The sequence below is a fragment of the Rana temporaria genome, chromosome 5 (genome assembly GCF_905171775.1).
Source record: "Rana temporaria chromosome 5, aRanTem1.1, whole genome shotgun sequence".
NCBI lineage: Eukaryota > Metazoa > Chordata > Amphibia > Anura > Ranidae > Rana > Rana temporaria.
Genome location: NC_053493.1, coordinates 321,633,713 through 321,661,246, shown reverse-complemented (window position 1 = coordinate 321,661,246; position 27,534 = coordinate 321,633,713). Strand labels below are relative to the sequence as shown.

Genomic DNA, 27,534 nt, shown 5'->3' with positions numbered 1-27,534 from the left:
AAGAGCTGTAACGTCTCTCCGTCATTTGATGGTGGGCAGGCAGAAAGCGGTTAATTGGGGGCACAGACAGTAATGAAAAAAAGTGTTCTAATCCCTCTTTAGGCCCCTTTCACACGGGCGGACCGTTACTTTAAAGAGATTGTAAAGTCTTGTTTTTTTTTTTTAATTAACATAACAAACATGTTATACTTATCTACTCTGTGCAGTTGGTTTTGCACAGAGGAACCAAGATCCTCCTATTCTTGGGTCTGTGGCTGGAGCTCCTCTCCCCTGCCTCCTGCCCCCACATAAAACAGTTTGCTATGGCCAAGCTGCAGCTCTGTGTATCCAAGCCTCTCTCTCCTGATTGGCTGAGTTTGATTGACAGAAGTGGGAGCCAATGACGCTGCTGTTGTGTCTTAGCCAATCAGGAGGAGTCCTGGATGTTCGAGGGACTCGTAGACATCGCTGGCTAGAGATGGGGCTCAGGTAAGTATTAGGAGGGCTGGGGGGTGGGGGGTTATCTTAATGAATACTAAACCTCCTGCATTTACAACCCCATTAACATGCACTGTTTGTTCCAAACAAACAGATGTGAGTGCGATAAGGAGACGTTTGAGAGCTCATGGGGGACATTACAATGAGGCAGAACACTGTAAGAAACAGTTTCATAAAAATTGATTATAGGGCCATTAAGTAGTGGATGTGTATGGATTATTTTTAGGGAATAAGGATATAATTTAGTGTCACTTTTATCATAATTCCATAGACAATGAAGCTAAAATCATGTTTACTAAATATCAGTTAGACCAGGGGTCTCCAATCCATCTAAAGAGAGGGCCAGTTTGCTGTCCTTCAGACTTTAGGGGGGTGGACTGTGTCCAGTGGGAGTAAACAATGCCCCCCGATCTTTGGTATTTAAGGAGAAATAGTTGGTGTCAGTTGGAGGAATAGTGCCCCATATTAGTTGTCAGTGGAAAGAATTATGCCCCATTATTGGTGTCAGTGAAAGGAATAGTGCCCCGTTGTTGGTGTCAGTGGAAGGAATAGTGCCCCGTTGTTGGTGTCAGTGGAAGGAATAGTGCCCCATTATTGATGCCAGTGGCAGGAATAATGCCAAAGGTCAGATAAAGGAAGCAAAGGGCAGCACATGGCCCCAGGGCTGCAGTTTGGAGACCACAATTTATCCTATGTACAAGAAAAATAAAACTCCAACACAATATTCTACAAAAGAAAATAGTAAATTTATTCGGGTAAAAAAAATGTGTAAATTTACAAAATAAGTACAAAATGTCATGCTATAATTAAAATAATTAAACCAGTCCTACTGTTCCTCAAAGTTACATTGCACTAGAAACTGAATTGCATTGATGTCCAGTCGGTTAGTCTTTTAAAGTAAAGTCCAGAAATTGTAAGTGCTTCATACTCCACAATAATTGTAGTAACAGCTGTTATCTGCTTCTTTAGTTAAAGATGGCAATGTGTTAATGTTATCAATCCCGACATAGTCTTCTGTGTCATTCCTGAAATCAAACGTGAAGTATTGATCAAACTCATTCTTGTCTATATCATTCACAATTTGGCTGGGACTGATGCCATCTGCTCTGGTCAGCTGCTGCGGTGAAGGGGAGATGTGCTCTGGGGGTGCCACTTGATGATGACTGCTGGAGGAGGGCATGTAGGATTGACCATAATACATGTGTGGGGAGGTCTGCTCTGGAACATTCTGTGGCATTTGCCCCACATGAGACATCTGTTTACAGTAAAAGGAGCTGGTGGGTTTTTGCTGGTAGAAGGAGCATGAGCCATTGTAGGAGTAGGGCACCATATCATTTTCCACTTGGGTGGGTGATGAAGAATAATGCAAAGGTGAAGCCTGTGGCATCTGGGATGATCGTGATGGGTAATTGTATCCTTTGTAATAGTGTCCCGTGGAGAGTTGTCCTGTATAGTGGTTGTTCTCAGAGGCCTGGGGCTGTTGATGATCAGCATAGCCTCCAGAAAAATTGTCCATTGGCATCATTCCATGATTGTTGAGTCCTGAAGAGCGTACAAGCTCTGTAATGGGATAGAGGTTCTCATCTACCCTCTTCATCTTCTTCATCTGCTTCTTCCTCTTTGGTCTGTACTTGTATTCAGGGTGGTCCTGCATGTGCTGTACCCTCAATCTCTCTGCTTGTTCCACAAATGGACGCTTCTCAGCCAGAAGAAGAGACTTCCAGGATTTCCCTACACAACAGAAAAAGGCAAACATATTAGCAACGGCATAAAATAACAGCAATACCAAATACACATGCTCAATGATGAGTATCAAGTAGGGATGAACTTTTGAGTTTGAGTCGAACTCATGTTCGACTCGAACATTGCCTGTTCGCCGAACAGCGAACAATTTGGGGTGTTTGCGGCAAATTCGAAAAGCCGCAGAACACCCTGGAAAAGTCTATGAGAGAAACCTAAAGTGCTAATTTTAAAGGCTTTTATGCAAGTTATTGTCATAAAAAGTGTTTGGGGACCTGGGTCCTGCCCCGGGGGACATGTATCAATGCAAAAAAAGTTTTAAAAAACTGCAGTTTTTTCGGGAGCAGTGATTTTAATACTGATTAAAGTGAAACAATAAAAGTGAAATATTCCTTTAAATTTCGTACCTAGGGGGGGGGGGTGTAAAGTATGCCTGTAAAGCAGCGCTTGTTTCCCGTGCTTAGAACTGTCCCTGCACAAAGTGTCATTTCTGAACGATAAAAAGTCACTTAAAATCACTGCTCCCGAAAAAGCTGCAGTTTTTAAAACTTTTTTTTTGCATTGATACATGTCCCCAGGGGTAGGACCCGGGTCCCCAAACACTTTTTAGGACAATAACTTGCATATTAGCCTTTAAAATTAGCACTTTAGATTTCAAACGTTCGAGTCCCATAGACTTTAATGGGGTTCTAAAGTTCACACAAACTTTTGGTCTGTTCGCAGGTTCTGGTGCGAACAGGGGGGTGTTTCGGCTCATCCCTAGTATCAAGTCAACAGGCTCAATATAAAGGGCTAACCCACCAGGATTCCCATGATTGTGTTAGCTATTCACTGACACACAATCTTTTGAATGGGCATTCTTTATTGGCTAATTTAAATATAAGTTTGGATTTAGAGTGATCCCATTTATATAACACTCTTGTAAACATTTTAATTATTAAAGATGCAAGCTTCCGGAACTCCTTAGGTTCCTTCCTAAGATATTATACAGTTTCTAATTTTCAAAGGACTAGTGGTTATCTTTAAAAATGTTAAATTAAAAAAAAAAAAAAAAAAAAAAAATTTAAATAAAAAGATCCTTATGCTAAAGCTTTGTGAAGTATGTCACATAGACAGAAACCATCTACTCAGTAATTGACAGGATTTCCCAGGATGGAGGAAATAGCGTGCAAATCCTAATAGATATTTATGGAGGATTATAATTTGATGCAATATCCACAATATGTATTCTATAATATCTATCAAATCCTAATAGATACTGATGGCGTGTTATAATTTAAAGCTTTATCTATAAAATCTATCAGATCCTTTAATACCTATCAAGTCCCAATAGATAGTATGGAGTATTATAAATTGATGTTATCTTTGATATTTATCCTATAATATCTATCAAATCCTAATAGATACTGATGGAGTATTATAATGTTAAGCTATAGCTATAAAATCTATATCAGATAATTTGAAGCTATAGCTATAAAATCTATTGATACCTATCAAATCCCAATAGATAGTATGGAGTATTATAAATTGATGCTATCTACGATATGTATCCTATAATATCTATCAAATCCTAATAGATACTGATGGAGTATTATAATGTAACGCTATAGCTATAAAATCTATATCAGATAATTTGAAGCTATAGCTATAAAATCTATTGATACCTATAAAATCCCAATAGATAGTATGGAGTATTATAAATCGATGTTATATCTACAGCATTTATCATACGTAGCAAATCCTAATAGATATTTACGGAATGTTATATTTGATGCTATATCGGAGACATCTGTTGCATCCTAAAATATCTAATGATTACAAATAGACATTTATGGAATGTTATCTTAACTCTAATGCTTTATCCATGATATCTATCAAATTCTATGACATATACGTACGATAGTGCTAAATCAAATCCAAAATAAATCATTATATCAGAATTCATTATATAAAGTGGATGGCATCGCAAATGACAGCAGTGTACCCTTCCCCAGCTCTTTCATTTATGATGATCAATAATAATCAATGTATTATCAATAATAATTGATCAATTTATGATAAGCAATAACTAATTGATGATTAGCGGTAAAAATTGATTCATTTCTGATCAACTATAATAAAAAATGCAGCTTTGTGTGTAGAAGTGAGAATGAAGAGTAGATATGAGAATGAAGTGTAGATATTAGAATGAAGAGTAGATATGAGAATGAAGAGTAGATATGAGAATGAAGAGTAGATATGAGAATGAAGAGTTTATATGAGAATGAAGTGTAGATATGAGGATGAAGAGTAGATATGAGAATGAAGAGTTTATATGAGAATGAAGTGTAGATATGAGAATGTAGAGTTTATATGAGAATGAAGTGTAGATATGAGAATGAAGAGTCGATATGAGAACGAAGAGTTTATATAAGAATGAAGAGTAGATGGAGATTTCTTACCTAGCATTTTGCTGAGTTCGGCATTGTGTAGGTCCGGGTTCTGTTGGGCCAGTCTCTTTCTCTCATCCTTCGCCCACACCATGAAGGCATTCATCGGACGTCGGATCCGAGCCTCGGCTTTGCCCCTGTTGCCCGGCTCACACTTGACTTTGGCTTCCATGGTGTCAGTCCACTGGCACTGGCCCAGGCCGGGCATCATCATTGGCAGCACTGAGCTCTTGCCCTGGATCTGCTCGTCACTGGCGTAGCCACAGTCAGGGCTGCTCATGTCTGGAGAGGAGGATCACTGTGTGAGATTCGCTCTGCTGGGACTCCTGTCTACTTCGAGGACACCCCCTGCTGTCTATAACAGCGCTAGCGGCCAATCAGCGCGCGGGGGGCAAAGGTGTGAAGGGCGTGGTCAGCTGACACTTGGCCAGGTAGCCCACCTCTGGGATTAGTGTATTCATGTAAATGACAGTACAGGGCACAGGCAACACTCCGCTCTTCCCTCATTTCATTTTATGACCTCTAAACTAAAAATAATATTTATCCATCATGCCCAAATACAAACTAATACATTACACTGGTACCCTTGTCATGTCACCACCTGCTTTATTGTATTTATTTCTTAGCTCTTTAGCAGATTCTGGTTTTCTGTTTGTAAATAATAATTTGGAGAATTCTACATACAAGGTTATTATTTGTATTCATTCATTCAGTCTCTAAACTGCGCAATCTTCTATCACTAGACTACTTACAGTACAAGTGATTGATGGAAGATCGGAACCATGCCTATTACTAGAAATGTCATTTATCTGTCCTATTCATTTGATTGGCAGTACAATGGATACAAAGTCCACAGTAATCTGACCTGGAAAAGTTCTGTTAAAAAAATTCATAACAGTTTTAATTACTTCTATAATGGGGAACACTGGCTTGCACGTTGCATGTATTTGTGATAATTGTGTGTTTGACATGTGTCCAGCACCTGATGTTATTGACCTTATCGTTAGATTTCAGAAAATTTATAGTAAGAATGACATAATTGTATGGTATTGCTGTATATATAACTGAATAGGACTGTGATGTTTAGGTATGTGCTCTCCAAGTGTATCCCCTTAAAGTTGGTAAATAAAACAAAAAAACAAACAGTTTTCATTTAAAAAATTGTATCCATTTTTCTATGTTCATATTGGACATATATGAAGAAGATGGCTTTCTGTATTTAATAGCGCTCAGCTCATAACAATTGTTTTATCTCCACAGAAGTGAATAATAAAATAATAACAATATCGACATAAACTGTCAAAATAAAAGTAGTTATATAGTATATATAATAGATAGATAGATAGATAGATAGATAGATAGATAGATAGATAGATAGATAGATAGATAGATAGATAGATATAGATAGATATAGATATATATTTTATTACAAATACTATTACAACATTTACTAGTACTAATCTTAAAAAAGTAGTTAAAAGTATAGTTATACAGTATATATAATGGATAGATAGATAGATAGATAGATAGATAGATAGATAGATAGATAGATAGATAGATAGATAGATAGATAGACTAATTAGTATAAACAACAATAGTTTAAAGTATAAAGAGAGAGAGAGAGAGGGGGAGAGAGTGAGAGAGGGAGAAGAGAGGGAGAGAGAGAGAGAGAGAGAGAGAGAGAAGAGAGAGATCTATATCTATATATCTATCTATCTCTCTCTCTCTCTCTCTCTCTCTCTCTCTCTCTCTCTCTCTCTCTCTCTCTCTCTCTGTATATAAAGAGAAGAGAGAGAGAGAGAGAGAGAGAGAGAGAGATCTATATCTATAGATATATAATAGATATAATGATAATTACAAATACCCTACTTTTTCAACGATTACTCGTACTAATCTTAAAGTTATTAGTAGTCTTAGTAATAGAAGGTGTGGAGGTAAATCTATAGCAGAAACAATTAATCAATGTAATAGAATATGCTACTATTACAACTGCTACTACTACTGATCAATAATAACAATAATTATGATGATAATAATGCTATTAGTAGCAGTTGGAATAGTAACTGTTCGTTGGAAGACTAGAAATGTATAAATGCATATATTAAAAGGATGCACAATATACATTCAGAAATACACTACTATTACTACAACAGCTACGTATAATAATAGTTGCCGTAATAAAATGAACTGATAGTAGAGGTAGTTATAAAATAGTACTGCAAATACATATGTATATTATTATAAAAGGTATTATTAGTAGTATATTGTTACTTAGTACAGTACATTTGTACAGTAATATCACCAGCAGATATTCAGGCAAGTGATAGTATAGTTATAGTGGGGGCAATAATGGTATGTATGATTGGTAATAATAACGATAATAACTCTCACTACTACTCCCACCAGCAAAGATGCTTGTATTAACAGAGTAGTGTTATAGTAGGGATGGTGACGTCACGTCCCCTCTGCTTGCTGTGGATTTATTGATGTATTTCTGCCTCTTACATGAACAAAGTCAGCGCATCATCAAAGCAGAGGTGAAAGTGGATGGAGATAATCAATATTTGCTCAGGTGATATTATAATACAATGTGTGGTAGATATATGAGATCTACATGAATGGCTCTTATCAGTACACCCCTCAGAGCAGGACAAGCTGTGCTGATTGTGTCTGCAGACAGGCATACAGAGATTTCATTAGAGCAGACCTGAGCTGCCATATACATTTCATATTACACTAATGTTGATATATTCAGACCACCGAAACTTGGCCCTGTCTGCTCTCGGCTACCCCGAAACCAGCCCCATCACCTTGTCAATGGAGACTTGACACTTGCATAGGTCAGGACTAGACTTCTTCTACAGCCAAGATGAAAGGTGTGAAAATGGGCCAAGTATGAAAAGAAGGGTGTATCTGGACCTGCACTTCTAATTAGCATAATTATTAAGAGCTCCATTGACCTTAACACTCCAAAGTCATTTAATGCCTATTATTATTCCACAAAGTGTCATCTCTGAGCCCAATCTTAGCAGAACTGGGAGTGAGCCGACCTGCAATCCACAAAAACATGGAGGAACAATGGCAGCCAAGTGTCAACCGAAACTATCACGTGATGTGCAGAGGGCAGAGAGAAGGCTGCTGAATCCTGAAGACCTACTACTATGATCACATAGTGGAAGTAGGGGAGATACCCTCACATAGACATTCATATACACATCCCTTTATTCCCATGGCTGGATCATTACTAATACCATATACATGAACATTGTATGTCAATGCAGAAATGAAAAGCAAATTCTACAAGGTCTGGTGTCCTGTAGTCTGAACATATAAGTCATAGTCCCTGGTGTTTATTGCACTTGGTGTGTATTCTTTATTTATATCATCTAATATGTATACCGTCCCTGCATTCCCTGTATAATGGCCACTTACCGCTATACGTTCACTTCTGTGTATACCCTAACATTTATTATCTATCTATCTATCTATCTATCTATCTATCTATCTATCTATCTATCTATCTATCTATCTATCTGTCTGTCTGTCTGTCTGTCTATATCTATATCTATATATCTATCATTCTCTTTCCTTTACGTATTCCTCGTCTTTCTTTTCCTTGCTTCATTACTTTTCTTTATTCTCTCATTTTTCCCCTCCTTCCTCCTCCTCTTTCTTTCTTTCTTTCTTTCTTTCTTTCTTTCTTTCTTTCTTTCTTTCTTTCTTTCTTTCTTTCTTTCTTTCTTTCTTTCTTTTCCCACTTCCTTCCTTCCTTCCTCCCTCCCTTCCTTCCTTTATTCCCTTCCTATTTTCTCTCTCTTTTTCTTTATAGAGGTTTCTATAATTCAATATAAAATAATACATCTTTCTTTCTTTCTTTCTTTCTTTCTTTCTTTCTTTCTTTCTTTCTTTCTTTCTTTCTTTCTTTCTTTCTTTCTTTCTTTCTTTCTTTCTTTCTTTCCCCCCTTTCTTCCTTCATTCCTTCCTTTATTCCCTTCCTATTTTCTCTCTCTTTTTCTTTATAGAGGTTAATATAATCCACTTTAAAATAATACAGCTTTCTTTCTTTTTTCTTCCTTCCCCCATCTTCCCCTTCCTATTTTCTCTCTTTTTTTCTTTATAGAGGTTTCTATAATCCAATATAAAATAATACTTCTTTCTTTCTTTCTTTCTTTCTTTCTTTCTTTCTTTCTTTCTTTCTTTCTTTCTTTCTTTCTTTCTTTCTTTCTTTCTTTCTTTCCTTCCTCCCTTCCCCCATCTTCCCCTTCCTCTTGTCTCTTTTTTTTCTTTATAGAGGTTTCTATAATCCAATATAAAATAATACAGCTTTCTTTCTTTCTTTCTTTCTTTCTTTCTTTCTTTCTTTCTTTCTTTCTTTCTTTCTTTCTTTCTTTCTTTCCTTCTTTCTTTCTCCCCCTTTCTTCATTTCCCCATCTTCCTTCATTCCTTCCTTCCTTCCGCCATCTTTATATAAAATAATACAGTTACATTTGTTTGCTGCAAATATTTATATCCGCAGACTTTTACAAATAAAAAATATATGGTGACTGATACAAATAAGTACATTTTATGCACCATGCAGTGGGGGGATTACTTTCATATCTCCTACTGTCACCACAAGTCCAAGCATTGCCATGGTAAGGAGGGGGCTAGTAATCATTATTGTCGGAAACCTGCATTCTGCCCCTAAATTCATATAACTTTGTTCATCCCTTCTGATCAGATGGTAGCATGTAAAACACTGCGGTCAGAGTGGATACAATTTACCATCATCAATGAGCACAACATACTGATGCCCATCAAACATTTGTGCACACATGGATACCTGGTAATAGTTTGAGGCAAGCAATATCTAGTCCATCAGAAAAGGAAAAGTAGATTATTAGCCAGACATCTCTATGGGATTCGATTTGATCCCAGTCCTGGCTACTGACAATGATAAAGGGATTAAATTCAGTGTAAAATCTGATATGTCTATTATAGACTGGGGTATCATAATCTCTCATCTATGTCTGTTCAAGCGACAACTCACTCAAAGGAGCCGTAGCTAGCCAGTAAAACTGTCTGTCTATGGCTGGGATAAACTCTATTACCGTGATTATATTATATTAAATACTAGACACACAAGAAAAGCAAAACAAATTATAATAATGCAATAATAATAAAAAATAAAAAATATAAATAAATATATATATATATATATATATATATATATATATATATATATATATATATATATATATATATATATATATATATATATATATATACCCCACTTTTAAGTACACAATGGGGTGTATTTACTAAACCTGGAATGTGCAAACTCAGGCTCACTTCTGCATAGAAACCAATGAGCTTCAAGGTTTTATAACCAAAGCTTAATTAAACAAGCTGGGGTAAGAAGCTCATTGGTTTCAATGCAGAAGTGAGCCTTATTTTGCACTTTCAAGCTTTAGTAAATAAACCCCATTGTGTACTTAAAAGTGGGGTATGTATATATATATATATATATATATATATATATATATATATATATATATATATATATATATATATATATATACATATATATATATATATATATATATATATATATATATATATATATATATATATATATATATATATATATATATATATATATATATATATATGTTTTTTCATTATTATGTTTAGTCCCAGTGTATGCTTCCTTGAGCAAGGCTTGTCTTGAATTATTGGAACTGTTCTGTCTCCCTTAATACTGTAAAGTGCCGCCTAAAGTGCTATATAATTATATTATTAATAATAATAATAATAATAATAATAATAATAATAATAATAATAATAGTTGCCCATACCAGCCAACCAGATTTTATTGTTTTAAATGAAAACTCAAAATGGATATTATTATCATAAAGTCCATCATATGACCTCTAATAAGATCGTTTTTCTTTTTTGTTTTTTTTCTTAACACATATAATCATTTTTTTTTGTTATTGCTTTTCCTGAATTTTAATGTTTTACTTACTCACTCTATCTTTAAATCAAACATGACAAAGCATCAAAAGTACAGTTAGGGTCAGTGTATATTCATTCTACAACTATTGTATATACATGTACAGTATTTAATATGTGACGGATTAAACTTTGGTTTATTAATACATTTTTGCACCAAGGTATGATTTTTTTGAAAGATGGATGAATGGGACATTGAAGAAGAGTAGATTTGTTTTGTCCATGGCATTTGCACGGATTGATCCCTATACTGGGGGATGAGTGGCAGTTGGACAGCAGTTGTCAGATTTGTTCCTTGGTTGCTCTTCAACACATTGATGATCCCAATAACTTATAACTTATTATTGGAATTCTGATTAATTGGAAATATTGCACCGCCCTGCTCAGTCTCGTGTCCCCAATGAATATGATAAGTCAATTAAAGCTGTAGATAAACGCTGTAATCCCTTGTCTGAGTGTTTTCCCAAATCTGGTTAATGTAAATTGTTCTTAATGAGGAGCGCTAATTGACCAATTACTGCCTGAGCTGCGGCACGAGGAGGCGACCCCCGGCCTCCTATACCTGTTACAGTACCGTATTCACCGCTCACAGCGCACTCCCCACACTACCGTATTCACTCTAAAAGAAGCATAAACTAAACCAATCATACACTTACAAATATGCAACCCCTAGTCATTTGCTAGCCATTCTTCCTATGTATATTTATCTTATAACTGTTACATTTACTTTCTCAGGTGTTGTTAGTTAGCATGCCAATGCCTGCTCAGACCATTTTAATAGGTGCCATAGATAGGTGGTGAATATTTGATAGATGTTCTACAATAAAGAGATAACATTCTAAACATTGAATTCCAATTTTGATTGGAAATGTTTGAGTAACCAACTTCCAGTATTCCCTTCTTTATAGATAAGGGCACAGGGTACATTTTTGGAGAATGTTCTTTTTTTTGTAGGGTTTGCTCACACTAGACATGGCTGCCTTGTATTATTCCCCCCCCCCTATTGTCACTATTGTCCCACATTCCCATTGGTGGCTGCTTATACGGGGCGCCGGCCCCTAATCCATGCGCCTGGCCCCCTTATCTACATGCAGGACACCGGATGCATGGATTTCAATGTTTTTTTTTTTTTTTTGTGAAGCTCATGATTAGAGCCTGAGGCTCTAATTGGCTTAAAAAAAGGTGGGCTCAGGGCGCAGAGCTCTGTGCCCCAAACCCACCCAGTTGCGTGATATTAGCATATTAATATTCGCTAATGTCTTCCTGTTTCTTCTCCTGGTCAATTAGGAAGCAGGCCCTGAGACCTGATTGGTCGGGAGGAGAAGCGACCAATGGGAATCAGGAGGAGATGCAGGGAGGGAAGCCGCGGAATCTGGGACCTGAATGGGGTAAGATCAATCCAGCGAGTGAGCACCGGGGGTGGGGAGTAGTTGGCTGGCTGGGCAAGAAAATTAAGCATCAGCCACCACTGCCCACCTTCCCCTGCTTGTCTGCATTTACATTACACCTGCCTGAGCATGCTTACGTCGTCACCTCTGCCAGCCAGACTGTGGCGGCTGGTGCTCACAATTTTTGGGGGGCGCAAACGAAAAAAAAAAAAAAATTGCAGCCTCACTGTACCCATCAAATGCAGCCACTGTGGCATCAATTATCACCACTGTGCCATGCCATCAAATGCAGTCACTGTGCCATGCCATCAAATGCAGTCACTGTGCCATGCCATCAAACGCAGTCACTGTGCCATGCCATCAAATGCAGTCGCTGTGCCATGCCATCAAATGCAGTCACTGTGCCATGCCATCAAACGCAGTCGCTGTGCCATGCCATCAAACGCAGTCGCTGTGCCATGCCATCAAACGCAGCCGCTGTGCCATGCCATCAAACGCAGTCACTGTGCCATGCCAACAAACGCAGTCACTGTGCCATGCCATCAAACACAGTCACTGTGCCATCAATTGTCAACACTGTGCCATGCCATCAAACGCAACCACTGTGCCATGCCATCAAACGCAGCCACTGTGCCATCAATTGTCACCACTGTGCCATGCCATCAAACGCAGCCACTGTGCCCCTCAATTGTCGCCACTGTGCCAATTGTCACCACTGTGCCCTTTGACTGTCGCCACTGTGCCCATTGTTGCCACTGTGCATGTCACTGTGCCCTTTAATTGTTGCCACTGTGCCCATTGTCACCACTGTGCCCATGATGCCACTGTGCCCTTTAACTGTCGCCACTGTGCCCATTGTTGCCACTGTGCATGTCACTGTGCCCTTTAATTGTTGCCACTGTGCCCATTGTCACCACTGTGCCCTTGATGCCACTGTGCCCATTGATGCCCATTGTCGCCGCTCTGACCTGTAAAATGCACTTACCTTAATCCTTCCACGGCCCTCGATTTCTTCTCCCGCCTTGGTGACGCTTCAGCCAATCAGGTTACCGATAACCAGAATCGGCGAACCTGATTGGCTGAGACGGCCGTCAGTCTTATCAAAGGAACGCACCCCGTACGTTCCCTGGATAAAGCATCCGGGAGACGAGGGCTGTACTCGGAAAGCCTATGGCCCCGTACACACGACCAGTTTCCTCGGCAGAATTCAGCTTCCGACCGAGTTTCTGGCTGAATTCTGCCGAGGAAACTGGTCGTGTGTACACTTTCAGCCGAGGAAGCCGACGAGGAGCTCGACGAGGAAATAGAGAACATGTTCTCTATTTCCTCGTTGTTCTATGGGAGCTCTCGTCCCGCCGAGCTCCTCGGCGGCTTCAGTGCTGAACTGGCCGAGGAACTCGATGTGTTTGGCACGTCGAGTTCCTCGGCCGTGTGTACGAGGCTTATCAGAGCCGCTGGCACTGATAGGCACTTCCGCACAGCCAACCAGCTGCCGTTATTCAGTGTCCGGCCACCTGAATCAGCGGCAGCTGGCAACAACAACATACATTCATGCAATGCATAAATGTATGTTATTTTCAGTGGCGGTGCAGAGCCAGAGGGGGCAGCGCCCTCTATGGACGGACCGCCACTGCAGCCAGACCTCTGTACTCCATAAGCTCTCAGTAATCCATGGGAGTTCTGTGTTCAGTAGACATGCATTTATTATGGGCCAAAACACAATACACAGGTTTTTAAAATAATTTATTAGGCAGCTCCGGGGGTCTCTTCCGACTTCGTTGGTCTCGTCCGACTTCTCTGCGCTCTCTCTGGTCCTTCTCTCGCTGTCCGGTGTTTTCTTCCGGGCTTCTCCGCTGTCTTCTGTTCTTTTGCTAGCTCTTGCCCGGTCTTCCTCGTCGTCTCAGGCCCCGTACACACGACCAGTTTCCTCGGCAGAATTCAGCTTCCGACCGAGTTTCTGGCTGAATTCTACCGAGAAACCCGGCCGTGTGTACAATTTCGCAGAGGAAGCCGACGAGGAGCTCGACGAGGAAATAGAGAACATGTTCTCTATTTCCTCGTTGTTCTATGGGAGCTCTCGGCCCGCCGAGCTCCTCGGCGGCTTCAGGGCTGAACTGGCCGAGGAACTAGATGTGTTTGGCACGTCGAGTTCCTCGGCCGTGTGTACGGGGCCTTACTCCCTCTGCTTTTCTTCCGATGTTGATGCAACGATCTCTCCCGCTGTAATGCCATGTGCGTGGTGCGCAACTTGGCATGGGGCGTGGTCACCGGGTGATGTCATCCGGTGACCCCGCCCTCTTATGATGTCACCGTCCCATCATACCCTGGGTGGTAAGGTCATAAGGGGCGTGGTCACGGATGACATCACCCGGTGACCACGCCCCATGCCAATATATGTCATTGCGCACCAGGCACATGGCATTACAGCGGGGAAAATCGCGCGACTTTGGAGTAGCACAAGTGTGAAAGGGGCTTTAGTGTGAAAGGGGCCTTAGGGCTGGTTCCCTCGGGCAGTCAGGGGTGAGAAAGCCGGCAGCTGGACCTAAAGAAAGATACGCAACCATTCAGAAATGTACACATGCTGCAGAAAAAAATTAAACCCTTATCACATTTTGCAGGCAATCTTGCCACCTTTGAAGTGAATGGGGCCACACTACAACTGCCCTGCAACTGCATGTAGTTGGTTCAGCTTATCAGGGTTAAAATAGGTGGTGGGGAAGTGACACATCCCAGTTGCCTGTCAACCAGTCTCTGAAAAGCGATCCACAGTGGATCACTTTTCAAAAAAGATGGAAAGAACTGCCACACATCTGATAGAGGCCTTAGTAAATAAGGTGAAGCTGTGTTCACTTCTATCATCCAATCAGCAAGAAAAAAATCTAATTATATATTTTCATTTTCCTGCACAGGATTGGGTATATAAAGTGGATAAAACTTCACTTAATTCACAAAGCCTTATGAACGTTCATTTTATTAGGCTCTGCAAATTAATTTCACTAATTTAAGGTCCTTAGGAGCCGTTGCTAAATATGCTGGGCCAGATCCACGTACAGTGGCGCATCTCTCAGCCGGGCGCAGCGTATCTAAGGTACACTACGCCGCCGTAACTTATTTTTTTTTTCGAATCCTTAAAGAATTTGCGCCGGAAGTTATGGCGGCGTAGTGTATCTTTGGCGGTGTAATGGTGCGGCATTCAAATCTCTGTGATGGGGGCGTGTTTTATGTAAATACGTTGTCACCCGGCGTTTTTTTTTTTAACTGCGCATGCGCCGTCCGTGGGGGTATCCCAGTGCGCATGCTCGAAATTAACCCGGAACAAGCCTATGCTCACGACGGTGACGTCATCCTATGCAATTCCCTATACGCAAACGACGTATAAAATTCAAAATGCGAGGCGGGAACGACGGCCATACTTAACATTGAGTACGCCACCATATAGCAGATTAAACTATACGCCGGAAAAAGCCGAACGCAAACGACGTAAAAAAATTCGCCGGCCGGACGTACGTTCGTGGATCGCTGTAATTAGCTAATTTGCATACTCGACACGGAATTAGACGGAAACGCCACCTAGCGGGTGCCGAAAAATTGCATCTTAGATCCGACGGCGTACTAAGACGGATCGATCCGAGATGCCGTCGTATCTTGTTTTGTAGATACAAAACAAAGATACGACGCGCAAAATTTGAAATTATGCGGCGTATCAATAGATACGCCGGCGTAATTCTTTTGTGGATCTGCCCCGTTATTTATAAGATTACCATGCATTGTGACAGTACAGTCCTTTTTCTCTCCCCTAGGGCCCTTTAGGAGCCCATTACATGTAAACATGCATTGTGTTAAGGCAGACCATTCATTTGGAATAGACTCCTTATTGCCAGGACACGGTCCTTTAGCTTGAAAGTTTAAAAGGCCAAAGCACCCCCCCAGAGCTGTGAAGCTGTTCAGCAGCAGAAGTTGCAGGTCCTGTCTTATTTGTGCCCCTCCTTCTGTTGCAGTGCCTCAGGGCGGCCATCTTTTCTGCCTATCACTCATTCTGGCACTGGAGCTGTAGATGCATCATCCCACCAAGCTGACACAATGCACAGCTTATAGCTCATAGATACCTTTATCTTAAAGCTGGATAGGTGTTGGAAGGTGGACGGTGCAATTATTTAGCAGCAGCAGTACTACAGTCACAAGAAAATTCACATCTAAAAAAAATATATCACATGGAAAATAAATATTGACTAACATAACCCCTTACCTAAGCCCCCATTCACATCTAGGCGTTTTTACGCCTGTAGTGCTACGCCGCTGCCGCCAGAGGGATGAAAAAACATGTCCCTCTATGGAGATGGTTCACATCTCCACGCCGAACGCCGGACGCCTGGGGCACATCTAGGCGGACAATACCGGCGTTTTGTCGCCGCAAATCGCGGTACAAAACGCAGCTATTTGTACCCCGATTTGCGGCGACAAAACGCCGCGAATTTGTCTGCCTAGGTGTGAATGGAGTCTTAAAATGAAATAGGTATTTAATTGTTTATTTTTTAATTGCCTGTAATCAGGCCAGTTCTACAATACATGAACATGCATGCCTGGCTAATACAAAATTGCACTGTTTGTGCCATGGCAATTCTTAAAGGGGTGGTTCCCCCTAAAACAAATTTCTAACAATACATTCGGAAGACTGCTTACACTGCGGGTAGGCTGGCTTTTTTTTTTTTCGTACATACCTCGATATCGCCATTTCATCCCTCGGCTTCCGGGTATGAGTCTTGCTGGACCTAGTTGATTGACGTTCCTCCGACCGGCGCATACTGCGCATCACGACTTTCTGACAGAAGCCGAACGTCATTGCGCAGGCGCCGTATAGAGTCGGCTCTATACGGCGCCTGCGCAGCGACGTTCGGCTTCTTTCGGAAAGTCGTGACGCCAAGTATGCGTCGGTCGGAGGAACGTCAATCAACTAGGAACACTCACCGCCACAAGACTCATACCCGGAAGTCGAGGGATGAAACGGCGATATCGAGGTATGTACGAAAAAAAAAAAAAAGCCAGCCTACCCGCAGTGTAAGCAGTCTTCCGAATGTATTGTTAGAAATTTGTTTTAGGGGGAACCACCCCTTTAACCACTTGCTTACTGGGCACTTTCACCCCCTTCCTACCCATGCCAATATTCAGCTTTCAGCGCTGTCACACTTTGAATGACGATTGCGCGGTCATGCAACACTGTACCCACAATGGCATTCCACATATATCTATATCTTTAATATTCATATTATACAGGATTTATTCAGTGCCACCAGTTTGCGCAGCGCTTTACAATTTAAAGGAGGATTTTATAATATGACAGGGAGGCTGCAGGGGCCTCCTGGAGCTAGGGGTGGGGTTGCGATTGTGACCCCTGCAACCCCTTATGCTACACCCATGTGTCCAGCGTAACCCAATGCAAATGGTGTGAATGTACTTCAAACTTAACACTGAACAGCCATTTTTTTTTTAAGTTTTGCTGTTAGAAAAACACAAATATCATTTCTGACTAAATGTATCATGTAGGAATCTTGAGAAATATTACAATAACTTTTAATGACTATAATGTATTCAATCGTATAATGTTTTTGACACTCTTCATGAGTTCAACAGAGCTAAAAGTGTCTTGCTGCTGATTTTCCTTTATACTCAGTGTCAAGTGCATCTCACTTCAGCGTCTAACAATAGTCAGTCAACACCGATGGGTTCCAGTTGCTGCAGTTGCTGAGTCCTGATACTGTTTTTCCATTGTAGCAATATCCTGAACTTTTCACCATGTCTGTCACCGACTGCACATAGATTTTCGTGAAAGACATCCAGGCATAAGTGTGCGCACAGGTTGTGCCTGGGCACACCCTAATCACCCTGTGTGGTGCAGATTCCCCCTACCTGACACCAATCTCTGCCCTACTTACACTGTCCACTGCTCTACTTACACCATCCTCTGCCCTACCGACAAAAGTCCACTGCCCCACTGACACCGTCCACTGCCCTAGTGACAAGGTCCACTGGCACTTCTCTACTTACAAGTCCACTGCTCTACTGACAAGGTCCACTGCTCTACTTACAAGTCCACTACTCTACTTACAAGTCCACTACTCTACTTACAAGTCCACTACTCTACTTACAAGTCCACTACTCTACTTACAAGTCCACTGCCCTAGTGACAAGGTCCACTGCTCTACTGACAAGGTCCACTACTCTACTTACAAGTCCACTACTCTACTGACAAGGCCCACTGCTCTATTTACAAGCCCACTGCTCTACTGACAAGGTCCACTTCTCTACTCACAAGTCCACTGCTCTACTGACAAGGTCCACTGCTCTATTTACAAGCCCACTGCTCTACTGACAAGGTCCACTGCTCTACTCACAAGTCCACTGCTCTACTGCTCTACTGACAAGGTCCACTGCTCTATTTACAAGCCCACTGCTCTACTGACAAGGCCCACTGCTCTATTTACAAGCCCACTGCTCTACTGACAAGGTCCACTGCTCCACTGACAAGGTCCACTGCTCTACTCACAAGTCCACTTCTCTACTTACAAGTCCACTGCCCTAGTGACAAGGTCCACTGCTCTACTGACAAGGTCCACTACTCTACTTACAAGTCCACTACTCTACTGACAAGGCCCACTGCTCTATTTACAAGCCCACTGCTCTACTGACAAGATCCACTTCTCTACTCACAAGTCCACTGCTCTACTGACAAGGTCCACTGCTCTATTTACAAGCCCACTGCTCTACTGACAAGGTCCACTGCTCTACTCACAAGTCCACTGCTCTACTGACAAGGTCCACTGCTCTATTTACAAGCCCATGGATAGTGTCAGTGTGTTTTTTTTTTTTTTACAATAATTTTTTTTTATTATTTATTGCAATTTCTTTTTTTTTTTTATCAGCCCTGTTGGGGGCTTTGGTGAGATATCAGGGGTCTTAACAGGCCTCTGACATCTCTCCTCTGAGACAGAGAAAGGGACTAGGGACACAGATTCCCCAGTCCCTTTCTCTGCAGCCTCAGCTGTACTGAAAATGAGAGAAGACAGCGGCTTCTCTTCATTCATAAACTGAAACGTTGTAAACACAGGGCGGCAGCAGCACGGATGGCAGGGGGAGATGGCAGTATGGAGTGGTACACGGAGGGGGGCTGGAGGAGGATATGAGGACAGTCAGCGGGGATCAGTGCTTATGACTCCCCCACCGCACTGATCACCCTGACTGTCCAGGTATCGGGCAAATGCTCGGTATCGGTATCGGTCCCAATACCGATACTAGTATCGGTATCGGGACAACCCTAATATTTACACACACACGCATGAGCTTTGGGGTGCACACCCTAATGCAATACCTATGAGTCTAAGCGTAAATGCAGAAAATGAATCTTCAGTGACATGTTGCACTACATGGTCTTGTATCCTGTAAACAGCTTGTCAACCAGCTGAATATAATTTGGTGCTTTGTAGTTGCCAAGAAAACTGTCAACAATATCCTTGAATGCTTTCCAGGCAATTTTCTCTGGGGCCCCACTAACAGATCTTCAAACCGCTTGTCATTGATAACCTATCTGATCTGTGGACCAAATTCTTTCCTGCCCCCCGTGAAATTCATACGATTCTCCCATCAACACAGACAGTGAAGACATGGGAATCCCTCCTACTGAGCAATTGTCTGATGGCTAAAGTAGCAGCTAGCCATAATCGTAAGGCCTCATACACACAACCGTTTTCCTCGACAGAATCCATCAAGAAACTTGGTGGCAGAGCTTTTTTGCCGTGGAAAACAGTAAGCAGAGAGTGGTGACTATCAGTCACCGGCTCTCTGCTCTGCCCCTCCAGCACTCACTGGAGCACTATGCTGTGGAGAGGGCATGAATTGTTGGCTCAGGCTCTCAGAGCCTGAGCCAGCAGCAGGTCCGGGCATCTGGGCGAGTCATGTCATTAAATTAGGGATCTCTCCAGAGCCTGGACTGACTGATTGAATATGGGTCACAGAGGTGCAGAACCCCTGCACTCCTGTGACCCACAGGAGAAGCAGGGCAAAAAAAGCCCTACACAGTTCAAAATCCTGGTTATTGATATTGTCTGTGAATGGCTGGCGCATTGCAGCATATTTGTCTGTTTTGTTTAACGAGGAAGTAAACTTGTTTTTTTTTTTCCTTCCCTGATTTGCATACTAGCACATTATGTAACACTTACCTTAATACAAACCCCACATAGTCCCCATCCATCTTGGCCTGTCTTCTTCTGGGGCCACGGACTCCGGCTGTATGACTGGCCGGAGCCACGTGACGTCACTCCCACGCATGCGCTCGGCAGCCGCCGATTACTGACTTCTAGAGAAATGGCACAGGTGGCTGTTCCTTCAGAGCGCATGCGCTGATGACATCATTGGCACAGTATACAGTAAATATCCTAAATGGTGCATGTTTAGGAGATATTTACAGTACCTATAGATAAGCCTTATTATAGGCTTACCTATAGGTACAAATATACAGGAAAGTTTACAACTACTTTGAGCTCAATTTCTCTGGTGGATTCAATACTGGCAGATTGTCATCTTGTGGCAATGGTCTCATGGCTGAAGTCAGATTGGGGTATTCAGTTGAGTTTTTATTTTTAGCAGAGAAAACGGCAACATTAGTCAGACAGAAGCAACAGTCGGTCATGTGATCAGTTTGTTCTTGCCAAATCATTAGCACAGCAAACAGCATTACCTCTGCCGGGTTAGCCCCCCATATAAAAAAAAATTGACTTTTTTTTATGCAGTTTGTTAGATCTTTGTTAGTACAGGTTAGATCAATCATTGTTTGCGTTAGATCTCACACAGAAGAAGCAATATTAACAGTTATTTGCTGGGGGGGCTAACCCATCACCAGCCCCCCCTTATCAAATTTTCTGGCCAAAAATCATTCAGGCTAATAGATATTCGTTAGATCCGGTAAGATCAACTGGTTTTAACGTTAGATCTCACATAATTAGACACTTATTTAGTGATTAATGAGGGGGGGCTGGCCCCCCTTATCAATTTTTTGTGCCAAAAATCATTCCGGCTAATAGATATTCGTTAGATCCGGTAAGATCAAGTGGTTTTAACGTTAGATCTCACATCATTTCAGAGATATTCCACATAAAAAAATAGATTTTAGGTGGTACATATGCATGGACATATGGACGGGTTGGCCCCCCCTTATCAAATTTTCTGTCTGAAAATCATTCAGGCTAATAGATATTCGTTAGATCCGGTAAGATCAAGTGGTTTTAACGTTAGATCTCACATAATTAGATACTTATTAAGTGATTAATGAGGGGGGGCTGGCCCCCCCTTATCAATATTTTTGGCCAAAAATCATTCAGGCTAATAGATATTCGTTAGATCCGGTAAGATCAAGTGGTTTTAACGTTAGATCTCACATCATTTCAGAGATATTCCACATATAAATACAGATATTGGGTGTATACAAGGACTAATGAGGGGGGCTGGCCCCCCCCTTATCAATATTTCTGGCCGAAAATCATTATCATTAATGACTTTATCATTAATCACTTAATAAGTCTCTAATTATGTGAGATCTAATGTTAAAACCAGTTGATCTTACCGGATCTAACGAATATCTATTAGCCTGAATGATTTTCGGCCAGAAAATTTGATAAGGGGGGGGCCAACCCGTCCATATGTCCATGCACATGTACCACCTAAAATCAATTTTTTTATGTGGAATATCTCGGAAACGATGTGAGATCTAACATTAAAACCACTTGATCTTACCAGGTCTAACGAATATCTATTAGCCTGAATGATTTTTGGCCAAAAATATTGATAAGGGGGGGCCAGACCCCCCTCATTAGTCCTTGTATACACCCAATATCTAAATTTTTATGTGGAATATCTCTGAAACGATGTGAGATCTAACGTTAAAACCACTTGATCTTACCGGATCTAACGAATATCTATTAGCCTGAATGATTTTTGGCCAAAAATATTGATAAGGGGGGGCCAGCCCCCCCTCATTAATCACTTAATAAGTCTCTAATTATGTGAGATCTAACGTTAAATCCAGTTGATCTTACCGGATCTAACGAATATCTATTAGCCTGAATGATTTTTGGCCAGAAAATTTGATAAGGGGGGGCTGGTGACGGGTTAGCCCCCCCAGCAAATAACTGTTAATATTGCTTCTTCTGTGTGTGATCTAACGCAAACAATGATTGATCTAACCTGATCTAACAAAGATCTAACAAACTGCATAAAAAAAGTCAATTTTTTTTATATGGGGGGGCTAACCCGGCAGAGGTAACAGCATTGACTTTTAAGATTCTCTGAGCTGCTTTTACTGTATAGCCTTTCCAGGCTGCAAAAATATCTAGCCTATGCATGCCTAGGCATGGCCAAAATGTACCAGTTCTACAAATGTTATGCAATATAACCGGAGTGCATGCCTGGACATGCTGAACTACACAAAGCATCTTATAACGTAAGGAAAATTAGTAGACTGAAAAAAAAATATATATATGGATACATATATACAAATATATATATATATATATATATATATATATATATATATATATATATATATATATATATATATATATACACAATATAAGAACTTGCAAAAACAGAAAATTTCTAGAAAACACTGTTCACTATGCTTCAGTTTTTGAATGGACAGGAAGCTGCTCAGCATGGAGCACTTCCCATTTATTCACTGTCCAGTGCAGCTGAGACTGCAGATAAAGGGACTGGAGAATCTCTGTCTCAAAAGTGAGATATTGAGGTTTGTTTAGACCCTGATATTTCACCAAAGCCCCCAACCAGGGCTTTTAAAACAATGTATAAAAATAATAAATAAAAAATATACTATGAAAAAAAAAATTGCTCGCGTTGTGACCTTGCAGTGGACGGGTGTCCGCTTGCCAGTCGGCTTTTTTTCCTTGATGTTTTTTACCTATATCGATCATCCTTGGAGTTTGCTGTGGTCTGCTTATCATTTATATCTTGAGGGGCTGTTGCTGATTTTCTGGATAAGACCCTGGCTGGGTTATAGCCACTGGCTTTATAAAGCTTGCTTTCTGGTAAGCTTGAACTTCATGTGGTAAGGGGAGCACAGGTTTGCACTGGTGTTAAATAGGACTAGATTCACCCCTGGTGGTTTACAGACAGTGGCCCGGATTCAGAGAGCAGTTACGACGGCGTATCTCTGAGTTGCGGGGTCGTATCTATGCGACTGATTCATAGAATCAGTTACGCATAGATTTCCCTAAGATCCGACCGGCGTAAGTGTCTTACACCGTCGTATCTTAGGCTGCATATTTACGCTGGCCGCTAGGTGGCACGTCCGTTGATTTACGCGAGGAATATACAAATTAGGTAGATACGCCGATTCAGAAACGTACGTCCACCCGGCACATTTTTTACGTTGTTTACATTAGGCTTTTTCCAGGGTAAAGTTACCCCTGCTATATGAGGCGTATCCTATGTTAAGTATGGACGTCAGTCCCGCGTCGAATTGTGAAAATTTTACGTCGTTTGCGAATACGGCTGTACGTAAATTACGTTCACGTCGAAAGCATTGACAGTTTGCGGCGTAATTTAGAGCATGCGCACTTGGAAACGTTCACGGACGGCGCATGCGCCGTTCTAAAAAAACTTCAAATACGCCGGGTCACCATTAATTTAAACGCCCACATCATCCACATTTGAATTAGGCGGGCTTACGCCGGACCACATACGTTACGCCGCCGTGACTTAAGGCGCAAGTTCTTTCTGAATACGGAACTTGCGCCCTAATTTACGGCGGCGTAACGTATCTGAGATACGTTACGCCCGCAGAGAGATACACTATTGTATCTGAATCCGGGCCAGTCTCAAGATTTATGGTACTTTACATAGACCTACTCTTCACCTATGGACTTGTTCCCTGTTTTTCTTCATATATTCACTTTTTTTATGATTCTCACTTAGTTGTTATAGCGCAGCTCTATTACTTTTATTTTTTATTTTGTGTGTATCTCACTTTGTAGCTGTGCTTACTGTTAGATGTTTGTGCTGATTCATTTATGTTAGCGCTGTATATTTTATAACCGTTTTCTAAACCAGCAAGAACATTCCTCTTGATATGTGTGACATGGTTCATATAAGTATACATATCACTCATTTGATATTGTGATAGAGGGCAAGAGGTGACAGCTAGGTTGGTTACAAGTAAACAGTTGCACATGATGTACAGTTGAGTTCAGTTCTAGCAGGAACCTGTCTGACGGGTCAGAAAATGATGCTTGTGTGTAACATTTACTGCCATGGAAGCCAGCATACTTTTTTTCTTGTAACTAGGCAATGTGGATCATCTTACCATACATCAGGGACAGGGCCTGCTGGTTCCCCCACTCTATCAGCAACAGGTGCACTAGCTGTGGGCTGTGTGTAGCAGAATATCCTTCCTCCATGGAGACCTCATACCTTCCCAACTGACCTAACTAGAGAGGAGCAAACAATACTGCATAAAGCCCCCACATAAAAGCTTGGAGGAGCAGATCAGTCCAAGAAAGGGAAGACATTGATAGCAAGAGGGGCACAATTAACTGATTCAATGTGGTGTGCTGCTTGTAGGCTGCCCACGTGTCCCGGATTGCCCGGGACTGTCCCGCAATTGACATGTCTGTCCTGGGTCCCGGGCACCTTCATTCCGGGACAATACAATGTCCCGGAATGAAATAGAGGACACAGCCACCCCCTACTAACTAATAACTACATTTCCGGAACTGGTTGCTAGGGCCAGCACTGCCTGGCATCTTGCAACCAGTGACAATTTACTCTCAGACAGTGATACCCGAGCGAGGCCTGCGCCTACTTCTCCGGAACCCAGCGGCAAGCAGCAGGGACTGGTGTGATCTTCACTCTCCAGATAGTGACGCCACTCCTTTACTTCTACACACGTGGCTCATGCAGAGGGAGTGACAGCAGCACTGCATATGGTGGCAGGCTATGGGTGGCAAGCGGGACTGCATCTGGTGGCAAGTGGCACAATCACCTGACAAATAACCCAACGCCAAATTGCACATTTCCCCCCGCCCCCCCTCATCTTTTTTTGGGGAAGGTGAGTGAGGGGGAGTGTCCCTGAATGGCAGTTTGGAAATGTGGTCACCCTAGCTGCTTGTCCTATGAGTGGTAAATTATATGCCCTGAAGAGTTTTTGTATATTGCAGCCTGATTTTAATTAAAGTGTATCGGTACCAAAAACTTTTTATTTTTGGTTTTAGATCAGTGATTCTCAAACTGTGTGCCATGGCACACTAGTGTGCCGCATTAAATTTGCAGGTGTGCCGTGGGAGTTTTGAAAAAATATTTACAATTGCTAGCGGTTTGAAACCTTGAACATATTGAAAAATCAAATGATAAATCAATGTCGCAAAAGTTTAAAAAGTAAAAAACAACAAAAAAAAACCAATTTCTGTCAGTCTGTCATTCATTGGTTCATTTTGTAATGCAAGACTTGTGCGAGATATCGGGAGAACTCGATCGCTCTAATTATGTTATAAAAATAGAGATCGTTCCATTCCAACTTTGATGCTAATAAAAAAAGTTTGTTCATTGTTTAGCGATGGAGAAATACTTAATCAAGTTTGGAACTCTGAAGCCTCGTACACACGACCGGTTTTCCCGGCAGGAAAACTGCCAGGAGAGCTTTTGGCCGGGAAAACCAAACGTGTGTGTGCTTCCTCGCAGTTTTCCCATCAGGAAAACAGCCGGGAATCCCGGCGGGAAAATAGAGAACCTTCTCTCTATTTTCCCGTCGGATTCCCAGAGTTTTTTTTCCGCCAGATCTACTACTTACCTATGGGAAACATTGCGAGGCAGTGCCGATGGAGCATACACACGACCGGGATCCCCGGCCAAATCAGCCCAGATCCTCTTCTTGGATCCCCTGCTGGTGCACCAAGCCCCTTCTCTTCATCAGAGCTGCTTTCCATGGGGGCACCCATGCAGGCTCACTTCCGAGTCCCGCTGCTGCGTCCATTGACACAGACAGCAGGACTGGGCCCCGCTCCCCGCTCCTGTGTCACAGCTTTTGATTGACAGCAGCGAAAGCCAATGGGTCCTGCTGTTATCAATCTGTCGAATGAGGAGAGCGACAGCGGCTGGAGCCATTGCGCTTGTGCACATCGCTGGATGGGATCGGGCACATGTAGGAAAAATGGGGGGGGGTCTGCAGCACAGAAGTTTTTTTTACCTTAATGCATTCTATGCATTAGAATAGCATCCCCACTCGACCCCCCTAACACTTAGCTGAGGTCCCTCTCTGTCCAGCGATGTCCATGAGTGTTTCAGCTGTCCGAGATTCTACTTCCTTATTAGCTGAGACACAGCAGCGGTGACATTGCATCCTGCTGCTGTCAATTAAAGTCAGCTAGCCAATCAGGGGAGAGAGGGAGCAGGGCAGGGTCAGGGCTCCCTTTTTGAATGGACACAGAGCTGTGACTCAGCTCGGGTGCCCCCATAGCAAGCAGCTTGCTGTGGGGGAACTGAACAGGAGGGAGGGACCAGGATCAGAGAAGAAGGGCCCGAGAAGAGGAGGACCCGGGCTGTTCTGTGCAAATCAACAGGTAAGTATAACGAGTTTGTTATTTTTATAGAAAAAAAAAAAAGACTTTACAACCACTTTAAGGAAAATATGGAACAGACAACAATACAAAGCTGACAGCGTATCTTTTACCTACTTAACTTTAAATAAAGCATTTTTACATGTATCTGTGTTGCTGCTAGAGAGATTTCACTGCACTTCCTGTCCTGGGCACAACTTTTTTTTACCAGACAGGAAGTGAAGGGGCCTCTTAAACGGTGAATCCAATGGCAGTAAACAATGGCAGTAAACCTGACAAGAGTTCTAAACTTTCCCCCTCTATCCAAAACAAAAAACAAGTTTTGGCAATAGATTTATTTATTACAGGTACATATTGTGCCACGATTTATACAGTATACAGTTTATTTACATCAAACAGCTTACAATCTAAGGTCCCTATCTCACATAGGTAGGTGAGTGCATGTGTCAGGTAGGTGAGTGCATGTGTGAGGTAGTAGGTGAGTACATGTGTCAGGTAGGGGAGTGTAATGGTCAGGTAGGTGAGTGCATGTGTGAGGTAGTAGGTGAGTGCATGTGTCAGGTAGGGGAGTGTAATGGTCAGGTAGGTGAGTGCATGTGTGAGGTAGTAGGTGAGTGCATGTGTCAGGTAGGGGAGTGTAATGGTCAGGTAGGTGAGTGCATGTGTCAGGTAGGTGAGTGCATGTTTGAGGTAGTAGGTGAGTGCATGTGTCAGGTAGGTGAGTGTAATGGTCAGGTAGGTGAGTGCATGTGTGAGGTAGTAGGTGAGTGCATGTGTCAGGTAGGTCAGTGTAATGGTCAGGTAGGTGAGTGCATGTGTCTGGTAGGTCAGTGTATGTTGCACAATGCATTCCTTAGCCTGCATTCTGAGCGAATGTGGCAGAATTGTACGTTT

General features: G+C 41.8%; 1 protein-coding gene across 1 annotated transcript; it reads right to left on the bottom strand.

Annotated features, from left to right (window-relative positions):
- Positions 1-1,204: 1,204 nt before the first annotated feature.
- On the bottom strand, positions 1,205-4,926 carry LOC120939664 (transcription factor Sox-17-alpha-A-like). Its single transcript, XM_040352004.1, has 2 exons — positions 4,659-4,926; positions 1,205-2,208 (listed from the first exon to the last, which is right to left on the bottom strand). Exons 1-2 carry the CDS (start codon positions 4,924-4,926, stop codon positions 1,400-1,402), a joined length of 1,077 nt encoding a protein of 358 aa, XP_040207938.1. The 3' UTR covers positions 1,205-1,399.
- Between the last annotated feature and the right edge of the window lie 22,608 nt (positions 4,927-27,534).